We start from the raw sequence: 13,442 nt of genomic DNA, 5'->3' as shown, positions 1-13,442 counted from the left end.
GGGGCAGGGGCAGGGGCAGGGGCAGGGGCAGGGGCAGGGGCAGGGGCAGGGGCAGGGGCAGGGGCAGGGGCAGGGGCAGGGCTATCTTAGCCCTGTGTCACAGATAGCACAGAATAAGAGGGCAGGCAGTGCTTTACATGAACACAGCACTAAGTGCTCCCAGCAGGTCCTCCCTTCACACCACCTCAGCCTCTTACCAGGAAAGGGGGATGGGGACAGGGATGTTGTGGAGACTGAAGTTGGGAAGCTGGACATGTCTGCTCTGTCTGTATTTCTTTTTTAAAGGGGGATGAAGGAGGCTGGGGGCATAGCTCAGCTGAGGGAATGCTTGCCCACCATGTGTAAAACCCAGGGCTTGATCCCATGACCACACATACTGAGTGTGGTGGTGCATCCCAGCACTTGAGACCTGAAGGCAAGGAGAGTCAGGCATTCAGTCAGCCTCTGCTGCTTAGCTAGTTCAAGGCCAGTTTGGCTATATGAGACACTGTCTCAGAACGGGTGGGGCAGGGGAAATGCACAGAGTAGAAGCCCAAGTGTTTCCCAAGCCTTTCATGGCTGGAAACCTAGTAAATTATCCTTATGAAGATGTGCCTATAACCCTATTTAACAACTGGTTTAATAGGAAGAACTCCCTCCCCCAAACCCTGTAATGGTTACCCCTGTGCTCAGAACGTAAAGCAAGGAGAGCCAGTGGTTCACTGTCCCCATCAGAAAGCAAGGAGAGCCAGTGGTTCACTGTCCCCGTCAGCCTTATAGAGAGCTTGAAGCCAGTTTGAGCTACATGAGCTCATGTATCCCATATATCCCAAACAAAATGTCTCTGGGTCAGGCCAGTCTTGGGATCCACCTGGCCTGACTCTGTCCCCTGCTGCTGCTGCTGCTGCTGTGTATGTGCAGGAATGAGTGGAAAGGGTTTAGGGTCTTTCTGGAAGTATCTTGGTTTCTAACTCTTTATCACTTGAGTGGTCCAGGGCACTTACTGAGATGCAGGAGAGTGGCATAAAGGAATGATACAATGTTGATACATTGTTCAGATAGAGCAGCTGGGGCTCACAGACGTCATTCTACCCAAAGTCTCTGGGTCAGTGAGGCTCCCTGCAGAAGTTCAGCCCTGGTTTTCCCTGGGTCTCTGTCCTGACCACTGGGATTTCTGACCTGCCTCATGCCTTCTCCTCTGCCTTGCAGGCTGCAGGCAGGATGGTCCGTCCATCCTGGAGCACAGACCGACAGGCAGAGGAAGCAGGAAGAACTGACAGATGAGGAGAAGGAGATCATCAACAGAGTGATCGCTCGGGCAGAGAAGATGGAAGCCATGGAACAAGAACGCATTGGGTAGGCTCCCCCTGATCATGACAGGATATGTATATGTATATGTATATGTATATGTATATGTATATGTATATGTATATGTATATGTATATGTATATGTATATGTATATGTATATGTATATGTATATGTATATGTATATGTATATGTATATGTATATGTATATGTATATGTATATGTATATGATGTATGTATCAAAGCAATACTGTGCCTCCTATAAATAGGTGAAGCAGAATATACAAGAATACACCCCAGAGTAAGCTATTAACCAATCATTCTCCACCTTCCTGACATTTCAACCCTTTAAAACAGTTCCTCATGTCCTGGTGATCCCCAACTACAAAATTATTTTAATTACTACTTCATAGCTGCAATTTTGCTACTGCTATGAAAAATCATGTAAATGCCTTCATATTCGATGGTCTTAGGCAACCCCGTGAAAGTGTTGTTTGACTCCCAAAGAGGACACAGCCCACAGGTTGAGAACCGCTGCTCTAGAGTTACTCTGGCAACAGGCATGTGGCAGGCAGGTATCATGTAGTGGCAGCCGAGGTGTACCCAGTGTAGGGACCCACACTCTGGGCTTAGAGAGCTTGGAGTTCATTGGTGGAACTAGAGCATGAGAATTTACCTCCCTGAGCCCAATCTGCCTCAGATTCCTCATGTGCAAAATAGAGATGACATTCTTGGGTGAATAAATATCCATGTGATAGCACACATTCAGCAAATGGTAGCCATCCAATGGACAGTTTAGTTTTTGAAGCAAGAGGCTTTTTTTTTTTTTAAACTTACTGATGCTTTTTGTCTGCACCCATGCTGCTAGGACACTCCGGTTTTGGCAAGCTCTGTAGTCCCAGCAGCCTCTGGCTTCCCCGGAAGGAGAGTTGAGAGGCTTCCAGGAATCCTGGGCCAAATTTGGGCTGGCAGATATACCTTTGCTGAGCTGGCGTGTTTTCTCCCTGGCTTCCTGGAGTGGGGAGGGCTGCCCTGGAGGTCTAGGCAGGCTGTGCTTCCTTCATCCCAGCAGCCAATCCCCCATAGGCAGCATCTCCAGAGGCAAGCCCGATGCTATTTGTGTCTTCAAAGCTTCACACCACACCATCCTTTCCTTCCTGCTCTTCCTCCACCTCCCCAGAAGGGAATCAGATGAAAGCCAGGTAGGGCACGGGATGTGGAGCCAGTGAGACTCCAGAAGAGGTTCTGCTATCTGGAACATCCACTGTGGAACCCAAAGCTCTCAGTGAGGGAGAACTCTGCCTCAGTTTCCCCAGCTGACTCTCAGGGGCCTTCCTGTGAAGTGATTGGGTGTGTCTGTTGAGGACCTCACCCTACATTGTTGGCTGTGTCTCTGAGGAAAGAGGCTCTTTTTAAGTGGGTTAGAATTTCTGGTATTCCTGTCCCTATCTGAGTCCTGATCCCTGGGTTTTCTTTTCTGTTACCCAAGTGATGCCATCTGGGACAGCATGAGGTCACTTTGAATAACAGAAAATAATCCCCACAAGGGGGAGCCATTTTCTGTGCACCTACTATGTGCCAAGTCCTGCTCCTATTATCTATCTATTATCTATCTATCTATCTATCTATCTATCTATCTATCTATCTATCTATCATCTATCTATTATCTATCTGTCTATCTATCATCCTATCTATCTATTATCTGTCTGTCTATCTATCTATCTATCTATCTATCTATCTACCTACCTACCTACCTATCTACCTATAGACAGCATCTCATGTAGCCCAGGTTAGCCTGAAGTTCACTATGTAGCCGAGGATGACCTTGAACTTCTGACCCTTTGACCCCTACTTCCTGACTTCTGGGGTTACAAGCATGTGCCACCACACCCAGTTTTTGTAGTGCTGGGAATGAAACCCAAGACTTCAGGCATTGTAGACAAGCTCTCTACCCATTGAGCTCCAGTCCTGAGCCCTGTAGTATAGAACTTCATTTGATTCAACACAGCCCTACTCATCCCTGCCCTATGGAGTGGATGCTATTGTACAGAGGAGGAACTAAGGCTTAGAGAGACAGGATCATAAATAATAAACAAAGTTCTTTACATGCCATGGTAAATGTACAGAGATCAGAGGACAATTCTTGGGGGACCAATTTTCTCCTTTCACTGTGCAGCTCTGGGGATTGAACTCCAGTCATCAGTCTTGGCAGCAAGCCCCTCTTCCTGCTGAGCCGACTTGCAAGCCCCCAACCCCAAACTTCCATTTAGGAGTTCAAGCTTAGCAGGTGGCCTCTCCAGCAGACTCCTTCCCGCCTTGTTAATCTGCCCCATGTGCTGCTGCCGCCATCTGTGTCTGACTCTGAGTTCACAGGGAGAAGAGCATCAAGTCTCCGGGGGGGGGGGGGCTTCCTCACTGGGACAGTTTTGTTGGAACCAAGAGCCCAGGAGAACCCTGGGGCTGTGCGGAGTCTCAAGCTGTCTTCCTGCAGCTCCATCACAAGCGTCTAAATGCTCATGTACCCTCTACCCATCTGCCCAGCTCTGCTCTGCTCAGGATGTGAGGATAGACAGTTAATGGCCTGGAACGAACTTTATCCAACTGCCTCATGTGTACACATCCCCTCTCACGGCACAATGTGGAGGCTCCTGGTTTGCCCCCCCCCCCCATTAGGCGAAGCAGATTTGGATGAGATGGGAAACACCTACTTTTAACCAGGTTCTCCGGCTATTCACTGCTATGCAACAAAATGTCAAGGGGGAAAAATAGTGGCTTAAAGCCACAAAGATAGAGTTTTCCATTGTTCATGATGTAAAGGGTTACGAGTTCAGGCATGGCTATGCTGGGTGCTTTTTCTGTTTCATGGGGCATTGGCTGGGGTTGCTCACTTGTTCAGTTCACCTGTCAGTAGGATTACACTACACCCACTGGAAGGTTCTGTGTCTTCTTGTTTCCCAAACCCCTCAACTCCTTCCTTGTTCAGTAGCCCATCCTGCCAGGCTCTTTTACTGCAAGAAGCGTAAAAGTGGAGTCCATTAAATGTCTCAGACTGAGACCATGGTCTCTTGTGGAAGGAAAAGGTCCTATCTCAATGGCTGAGACGTGCAGGGGAAGATGAGACTGCCTGCCATCTTTGGAAATACCTTGGGGGAGTTGGGCACACACAGGAACCTAAGGGAAAGTGGCAGAGCTCTCCCACAGGGATCTGAGATCAGGGGGAATACAACAGCCTCAGAAAAAAAACTCTCACCCCATATGTTAGCAAAACACAGTCATGTCACATCTCCATGGAAACACGGCTGCTGGGGGCTTCCTCTGAGTGGCAAAGGCACAGTAAGTCTAGAATGGAACATTGCCTAAAAAAAATAATAATCACCTGCCCTTCCCCCCAACTCCCTGTAAGTGACAGTCTCTGTCCATTAGGTTGTCCTTCTGTGTTCCTATTGTACTTCCTCCCGCCTGGATCCCCTCCAAGGCATTTGTGCGTCTCCTGCCTGCAAAGAGGCAGCAGCTGGGTGGCTCTGTTCGAGGTCAGCTTCCTGAAACAGACGGACTCCAAAAAAGTAATTAGGGCTTATCATTAACCTTGGCATCCTGACTCGATGATGGAGGGAGACGCCAGAGAGATGAAGAAAGACCTGTTACTATGGGATCCATTGTGTCCCTGCTGGGATTCGCTACCCCCCTCAACTGTCTGGCATAGGACTTTTCCACAATGTATCTCCTTGGCAGGTGTCATTGGCAGGGCTGGACAAGGACACAGACAGACAGCTCAGTCTCTCCCTTTTACACCAGGGAAGAAAGGCTGGTGTAGAAGGGGAGAGCCTTGGCCTTCCATGGGTGTGACTCAGGGTCAGAGACACCCAGTGTTCTGGACATAGAAGCAAATATCTATAGATTTCATCAGGTTCAGTATGACTCTGTAACCTCCCGATGTTAAAAAATGTTGAGTTGCGCCTCAGTTTCTGCAAGTACTAGACAAGTGCTTTCCAGTATCCAGTAGCCTTAGTCTGGGATTACTGGCACATGCCTGTAATCCCAGCACTCTGGAGGCTGAGGCAGGAGGATCTCAAGTTCAAGGTCAGCCTGGGCTTAGTGTGAGGTCTGTCTTTGAAAGAAAGAAAGAAAGAAAGAAAGAAAGAAAGAAAGAAAGAAAGAAAGAAAAGGAAAATAAATCCCAAAGCTAGAGAGCTGGCTCAGTAAAGTACCTGCCTTGCAAATGTGCTGACCTGAATTCACATCCACAGATCTTGTATAAAAGCCAGCAGGAGCTGGGGAGCTGGGGACAGTGAATGGAGACAGACGGTCCCAGGAGCTGATCAGCCACTGGCCTGTAGAATCAATGAGCACCAGCCAGGTTCAGTGAGAGACTCGGTCTCAAAAATTAAGGTGAAGAAAGACAAAGGGAAATATTGATTTTTTTTTTTTACCTCTACACATGCTTGCATGCACACATGCACACGCACACACACAAACACACAAGCTCGCGTGATCGTGCACACACACTTTGTGAAATCTGTTGTTAGTACCAAAGTAGATGACAGTTTTCTGACTTGGCCCTGTGTCTGCCATCAAGGGAATGTAAATGGACCCACTGAGTGACTGTGGGTGGGCTGTAAACTCATTGGTGAAGTCTTTCACTGAGTCTCTTTAACCTTGAGGCATCTCGTACCTCATCTGTCTGGTCAGGTGGCTCCCAAGCCCCTCTCACTCCCTGCTTTTCAACCTTAATACCCACCTGCATGTGGGCCTGGGGAATTCTTCATATTGAGGGCTGCGCTGTGCACTGTATGCTGTTTAAACAGCATCTCTGGTCTCTACCTACCAGATGCTTATAGGTAACCCCAGCAGCTGTGATGACCAAATGTGGCTCCAGACACTGACCACCATTCCCTGGGGGCAGAGTCATCCCTGGCTGAAACCATTTCCCGTGTCCCTTTGCTGATGGTTCATGAACAGAAGATGTGAGTGGAGGAGTGTGCTGACATCATAGCCAGCTTTTAGGGGAATGATGGAAAAAAAAACACTGGGCTAAATCATCTAATGTCTGCCCCATGCTTAGAGCTCCAAACAGGGCATTCACAGCCTCGGCGGTGGCCCCGTGCTGCAGAACACATTATTGCCATCAGTGTTTTCTAGATGAGAGAACTGAAGCACAGAGAGTTTAAGCAACCTGCCTGGAGCCACACAGTTAACAAGTGAGGAAACTGGGAACAAGAGCCCAGACTAGCCCACCACTGTAGCCCTTTTCTACGGTCCCACAGAGAGATATTTCTTGCACCCTGGGCCATGAACTCTCAGATGCTGTGTGCATCCTCTCATCCGTGTAACGTCCTCAGGGAGAGAAAGGTTCATTGCTGCCTAACAGCTGAGGAATCTGAAGCCCCATGCCCAGGTGTGCACAGCCTTCCTGTGGCCACGTGAGGCTTTGGAGTCAAGCATCTTTCACATTCTGCTGCCTCCAGGGACTGCAAGTGTCGAGGGGAGTTGACAGATGGTGGAGGGACGTGGGGAGACAGGCATTCACAGGTGTCTGGGATATCTGTCTGACTGATTGCTTCGCTTCTCTCTCCTGGCTCCATTTATCATGATTGAAACAGTGGAGAGGCACAGACTGAGCCACAGCCCTAAGCACTGAATGACATAAAATTTCCCTCATCCGACATCCAGGCAATTAGAACAGCCACCAGTGCCGCTTGCGAGGGGTGGCCCTCTGCGTGCCTCAGTGTTGCAGTCTGTAAAGCAGGGGTGACTAGCAGAACCAATCTCACAGGTGCTCACTGCTCAAAGAAAACATAGGGCGGGGAGTACTTAGCACAGCACTTGGCACACTAGATACCCCAAGGTGAGAAGGGAGAATTGGCGAGCTGCCAGGCACAGGCCCTGAATGCCTGCTGTGCATGGGGGGCAGCTTGGTCATTTAAGAACTGGTTGTGAGAGCCCTGCCTGGGAGCCTGGGTCAGCCTTCCACCAGAGCAGCCATTTCCCGATCATGGTAGATGGGCCATCTCCATTCCTGATAAAATTACAGCCCCAAAGCTAACACATTGCACATTAATATCTCCCCATTTGGCAGTCAGGGGGAGTCAAAGAGTGAATGAAGGGATTTGAGAATTGATGGGGTGGGGGAAGAGGAGGTGGGAAACAGATAGATGGACAGACAGCACAGCATCCACCACCTGTGTTGGGAATCATTGTGAGGGAGAGGGCGGCGGTGGCTCTGGCCCTGCCTGCTTGTTGGTGGGACCCAGTAGTGGAGGCACTTTCCGTGCTGGTTTAGGGAACCAGTGCACAGAACCACAGCCCCGAGGTAGGCGGGGAGGCTCTGTCATGCTGTTCCCCGCTACAGCAGAAAGCCATCTGTCACCTCTACGTCTCAGGGTCCCCAGCATCACTAACTGGCAGCCCAGAGAGTGGCAAGGGTGTCTCGGAGGTCACCTTGGGTTTTCACAGGCTTCCATGTATTTGAGATTCACAAACACACAGCTGCTGGCCTTAGCAGGGCAGGTTGGGGATGGCTTCTCCTCAGAGCCTAGAGCCGTGGTCATGTGTGTAAAGGAGTGGTTTTAGACCACGTAGACGATGCTCTTCCAAGTGTGCACTACATATGCCGGGGCACAGGTAGTCCCATGGACCTGTGGGTCCTGACCCCTTTGGCAAACCTCTATCTCCAAAAATGTTTACATTACAATTCATAACAGTAGCAAAATTAGAGTTATGAAATAGCAATGAAATAATTGTATGGTTGGGGGTCACCACAACATGAGGAACTGTATTAAAGGGTTGCAGCATTAGGAAGGTTGAGAGCCACTGTCCTATGAAGGTCTGTTTAGAGCAGGCCCTGAGCTCTATAGTCACCACAGCCTCTCGCAAAACAGAAGGATGGGCTCCGAAGCCGACAGCAGCCAACAGCAGCACCCTGGCCACAGAGACACACGGGAGAACCTGAGAACACAGAAAGCACAAAAGTCAGGTTTCCAGGCGTCGTAAAGTTAATTGGGCATGGAAAGACCTAGCTGACGAGTGACAGCTACTGACAGTGGCCAGCTAATTGGGTGTTTGAGCAGAGGATGAGCAGAAAGGAGACAGCCATAAAATCGGGCTGCCCCAGGGACCATCTCAGTGCCAAGGACCAGAAGGGACATCTGGGTGTTTTGGTCTCTAGGACCTAAGGTTTCCGAGTGATACACATATTAGGAGGTTTGAGGGGTGGCTTCTGTGACCCTCCTTAGAGCAGAAGCTAGGCAGAGGGTACCAGGGGAGCCAAGGCCACTCAAGGTCACTGAACTGGTTAGTGTTTTTGTCAGTTTGATACAAGCTAGAGTCATCTGGCAAGAGGGAATCTCAGAAAATGCCTCGATCAGATTGGCTTTCAGGTAGGTCTATGGGGACCATTTTCCTGATTGATGATTGGTGTGGGAGGGCCCAGCCCACCATAGGTGGTGCCGTTCCCTAGGCAAAGTGGTCCTGGGAAGCATACATGGCTGAATGTGAGCCTAGCAAGGGGGCAAGCCAGTAGGCAGTGTTCTGGGGTCTCTGCCTCCAGATTCCTGCTTTGGCTTCTCTCAGTGATGGACCCAAACCAAATCCACCCTTTCCTCCACCAAGTTGCTTTTAGTCACGGTCTTTATCACTGTAACAGAAAGTTAGCTCATGCAGAAATTGGTACTAGAGAATGGACTACTACTGTGACAAACCTGACCATTATGTCTTGGGGTGGGGGGAGATGGAGAAAAGATTTTGGAGCTCGCAGCTGGCAAAGCCACTGAGTGCTCAGAGCTTAACGGGCCATTGTGGCTTGGCCTAGCCAGGCTGAAAGAGACAGACAGACAATGGGGTCTTGCTTGGAAGACCTCACGGGGGCTGTTTGTAGGCCCCTTGAAGGGCTATGGGGCTGTTTCTCTGGAGTTGTTTTGTGAATCTGGGATTTCTTCTCAGCTAATGCTGAATAATCAGCCGCAATTAGGAAAACACCAGTGCAGCTGAGGCAGGATTCACACTTGCACCTTTTAGCCTTTCGGCTGCATAGCTTGAGTGTGGGAACAATCTTTTCTTGTCTCATGGAAGGTGGCATGGGTTCCCCAAGAGAGGTAAAATGGGGGAGGAAAAAAATGTTTCTGGAGGGGACAGGGACAATGGTGGCCGCCAGCGTTTTGATTTTTCTGTTCTCTCTGGTGCACACAACAACATAACACCTCCGACCTCACATCCACAGTCTGACTGATTCTGCACCCCAGACCTTGGGGCTCTTTTCCCACTTAGCATATGGAGACAAGGGTTCACTCGAGGTTCCCCCCAACCTCTTCCTATCTGGCAAGGGATGGAGCTAGCGTGGTCTGGGCATGGCTCGGGAGTAGAGCATCAACCTAGCACACATGAGGTCCTGGGTTCCATTCCCAGGACCAGAAAAAAAATTGATTTGGGCATAGCCAAACATTCATGCAGCCTAGAGCCCCTCCAGGAGTCTCCTGTCTCTGTCTCTTCAGTGCTGTGGTTACAGGAAGGCATCCCCATGCCCATTTCTTTTTCTTTTTCTTTTTCTTTTCTTTTTTTTTTTTAAACTTGGATTCTGGGAAATTAAACTCAGGTTCTCACACTTGCAAGGAGTCCATATTTGATGGTGGTGGCCAAGCTTCCAGGCAACCCCTCTGGAGGCTGTGGTTCCCAGGGCTCCATCGCCCACTCTTCACTGTGAGCTACAAACCTCAAAGGAATGGCCACGTCCAGCTCCAGTGCCCTCCCCCCATGCCCATCTGAGTCCTATAATAAGACAATAAGCCTTTGGGGTTTGTTTTATTTGTTCAGCTTGAGACAGACTCTCACTCTATAGCCCTGAAATCCAGCCTGACCTGGGACTCAGAGCAATCCTCCTGCCTCTACTCCCCACATGCTGGGATTACTGATGTGAGTCACCTCACCTAGCTGGACCAGTAAATCTTTGGTTGAAGGAAAAGGCATGGAGAGGACTTGAAATTAGTAGATGATATGTCTGGAAATCCAGAGGCCAAAGACCATACAGGGTGCCCACAGGTGTGCTCTTTACACCGACAGTTTTAGTGTCTGGCAGGAGCCTGGGCCAGCAGCATTAAGCTGCACTGATTCAGAGCTTTCTAGAAATTTCTACCTCAGATCCATGTGCCGGAATCTGTGTTTTTGCCCGGGTCTGCAGTGAGCTTACTTTGAGAGCATTTGTTCCAGATGCTTGCAACGATGGCTGAGCGCACGCGTACCACAGTTAGCTGGACTCAAAAGCTCTGAAGGCAGCTCCCTGGGGAAAGCCATTCTATGGAAGAGGTGGCGTGAGTTAGGAAAGGCCTGAGCCTGAAGCTGGTAGCACAGAAGTCTGCCGAGGGGCCCGGACTTGGAGTGGGTCAGACATTCTGAAAATGCTGGCACCTGGAAGCCAGGAGAGGTTCCACAGCCACTGTCAGAGTCTCAAGAATGGAGACTCAGAGGTGGAGGGCCTCTCTCTGCCTGGGACATACTGGAGGCCCCTGATCATCCTCTGTGTGTGTGTGTGGGTCCTTACTACCTTGTCTCTGCTCCAGGCGCCTGGTGGACCGTCTAGAGACCATGAGGAAGAACGTGGCTGGAGACGGTGTGAACCGCTGCATTCTGTGTGGGGAACAACTGGGTATGCTGGGCTCAGCCTGTGTCGTGTGTGAAGACTGTAAGAAGGTACCACCATCTAGTTCCCTTCCTTTCCTTCTGGGCACCTACATGGGAAAGGGGGGTTGGGAGAGGGGAGATTGGACTGTGGTTCTGAGGGCCCGGGGTCTGGAGGATGGAGCTTGTCTCCTGCAGGGATGCTGCAGGGATGTGAATTCTGTAGGATGCTCAGTCTCCCAAGGTCACCTTGGTCCTGGTTCCTCCCCTGGAAGGACTTCATGTCCCCGTAGAGCTGATCTCTATGCAAGGTGAACTCAGGAGTCTGGGGCATGAGGATCCTGGTTATGGGTTAGTTAGCAAGATAAATGTGTCGTCTAAACATCATTCTGTGTCTGTGTGTGTGTGCGCACGCACACATGTGAACACATGAGTTTACACATGTATGTCATACATCAAGGCACAAGAGACTTAGCAAAGACAGGCAAAATGGCTCAGCAGGTAAAAGCATCCTCTGTGCAAGCCAAGTGACCTGAGCTCAATCCCGGAACCCTGGTCAAGCAGAAGAGGACTCCATAGAGTACTGACACACGCACACTCCAAAACACAATAGTAATAAATACAATTTACTTTTTAAAAGAGAGACTTAGAGAGCCTCTCTCCAGCCAGCTTGGATTCCTTGAACTTCAATGGCATTCTTTTAAGCAGGGAAACCCCTCCCCGAGCCCCTACCCCGCCCTCCTGAACCCTTCCAGAACAAGATTCGACTGTCTTTGGTCCACCGGATCCCACACAAGGGATTTCAGAGACTCACCCAGCTAGAGATACCCATCATGCCCTGGGTCTCCTGCCTTGTGAATCGTGCAGCCTAGAGGGTACAGTATTGGGGAAAATTCACCTGGAAAATCTATATTACCACAGCCATATTGAGAGAAAATTTTGTACACAGCTAGGTTTTTTTCTATTTGCCCTCAGCTGCTAGGAAGCTCATCCCAGAGTACACTGTCCCTTTGTCCTGTCTGGTTGTTGTTCAGATAGTGTTCATCTGCTGCAGTGGGTGGACTTGTAGTCACAACTAGGTTAGTCTCAGGTATTCTGGGGAAAGAAAGAAGCTGATAAACAAGACAGATAGATTGGAATTTTTTTTCTTAAACATCATGCTAATGGCTTCCTCTTTGTGGTGGCTGAGAATCCAGCTCCATGGGGTGGATTCTTTTAGAGACTTTTCCTCCAGCAGTTGAGAAAGAATCCAGCTCTTGCCATTGACAGCAAGACCCAAAGTGAAACTTTATTCTAACGAGCCTTGCTCAAGTTAAGTGAGAAAGGATTCAGGCTTTTGCTTCCGCTAAAAGATCTTGAACCCCATTGCTACCCTTCTTCTGCATGTCCCTAGCCCCCTAACAGCTCAAAGCATGCCTCACCTAGGTATGCTTCTTGGATGTGTTTTGCCCACAGAATGTCTGCACCAAGTGTGGGGTTGAGACCTCCAACAACCGTCCGCATCCGGTATGGCTCTGCAAGATCTGCCTTGAGCAGAGAGAGGTGAGTGGTCAAGCCTGTTCCTAGAGGCAGTGGGACAGGGTGGCACTTGGAGCCTGGGGGCTCAGCCTGGCTCTTGTGTCTTGTGGGCTTGGTGGGAATGGAACCAGCTCAGGGCTGGGATGTGGTTGAGTGGGTAGCGTCTTTGCCTAATACAAATTGAGACCCTGGATTCTGTCTCTAACTGGGCATGGTGGTGCTCACCTGTAATCTTAGCACTGGAGTGGTGCAGGCAGGAAAAGTAGGAGTTCAAGGTCATCTTCGAGCACACAGTGGATCCATGAGACCCTGTCTACAAACATCAAAGTGATGAGTTTGACTGGTGAGACAGCAGAGTGTGTGTCTGCACCTTCCGATGGCTTCCCTCCCTACCCGTCCCTCACTTTCTGAGTCTTTCTCTTCTAAGTCTCTCCCTCCCTCTCCACACCCCACAGAAGTGTGTGCACATATGTGTGTTCATACGCTTGCCCAGGTGTGAACCTGTAGAAACCAGAGGTCAACATCGGGTGTCTGCCTTCATTGTCCCTGCCCTGCGTCTTGAGTCAGGGTCTCTCACTGACCATGGAGCTCATGCGTTCAGCTAAGCTCTCTGGTCAGCAAGTCCCCAGGGTCCCCCTACTTCTATTTCCCAGGGCTGGAGTGACAGGCACATACTGCCCAGATTTGATGTGGGTGCTGGAGATTGGACATTTAGTTCTCAGGCTTACACTTTACCAACTGAGTAACTCCCAGGACTCCCTGCATACCCTCCCCACTCCCTGCTCTCTTCCCCTTATTTTCCACTTCTCTCCCTCTCCCTTTCCCCATATTTTATCTCCTCACTCTTGCTTCTCTTCCTTCTATCTCATCCTCTGCCTCTCTTCTATCTCATCCTCTGCCTCTCTCATGCTTCAGCCCCTTTCTCTGCCCATTCTCTGCTTGCGCTCTCTCTCTCTCTCTCTCTCTCTCTCTCTCTCTCTCTCTCTCTCTTGCCTGCAGATACAGATGTAGAACTCTAAGCCATCATGTCTGC

At 49.8% G+C, this 13,442-nt stretch overlaps 1 protein-coding gene across 2 annotated transcripts in view; it reads left to right on the top strand.

The window, feature by feature from the left end:
• Rph3a (rabphilin 3A) overlaps nt 1-13,442 on the top strand; it is a 70,186-nt gene that overhangs the window by 34,942 nt on the left and 21,802 nt on the right. For both annotated transcript variants that reach the window (XM_029478092.1, XM_021163481.2), the window contains exons 5-7: nt 1,189-1,335; nt 10,834-10,963; nt 12,347-12,433. In XM_029478092.1, coding sequence (XP_029333952.1) covers nt 1,189-1,335; nt 10,834-10,963; nt 12,347-12,433 — 364 coding nt within the window. The remainder of the gene's footprint in view (nt 1-1,188; nt 1,336-10,833; nt 10,964-12,346; nt 12,434-13,442) is intronic.

Source organism: Mus caroli, chromosome 5 (genome assembly GCF_900094665.2).
Source record: "Mus caroli chromosome 5, CAROLI_EIJ_v1.1, whole genome shotgun sequence".
Lineage (NCBI taxonomy): Eukaryota > Metazoa > Chordata > Mammalia > Rodentia > Muridae > Mus > Mus caroli.
The sequence above is the reverse complement of the archived record's forward strand: the minus strand, read 5'-3'. Positions and strand labels throughout refer to the sequence as shown.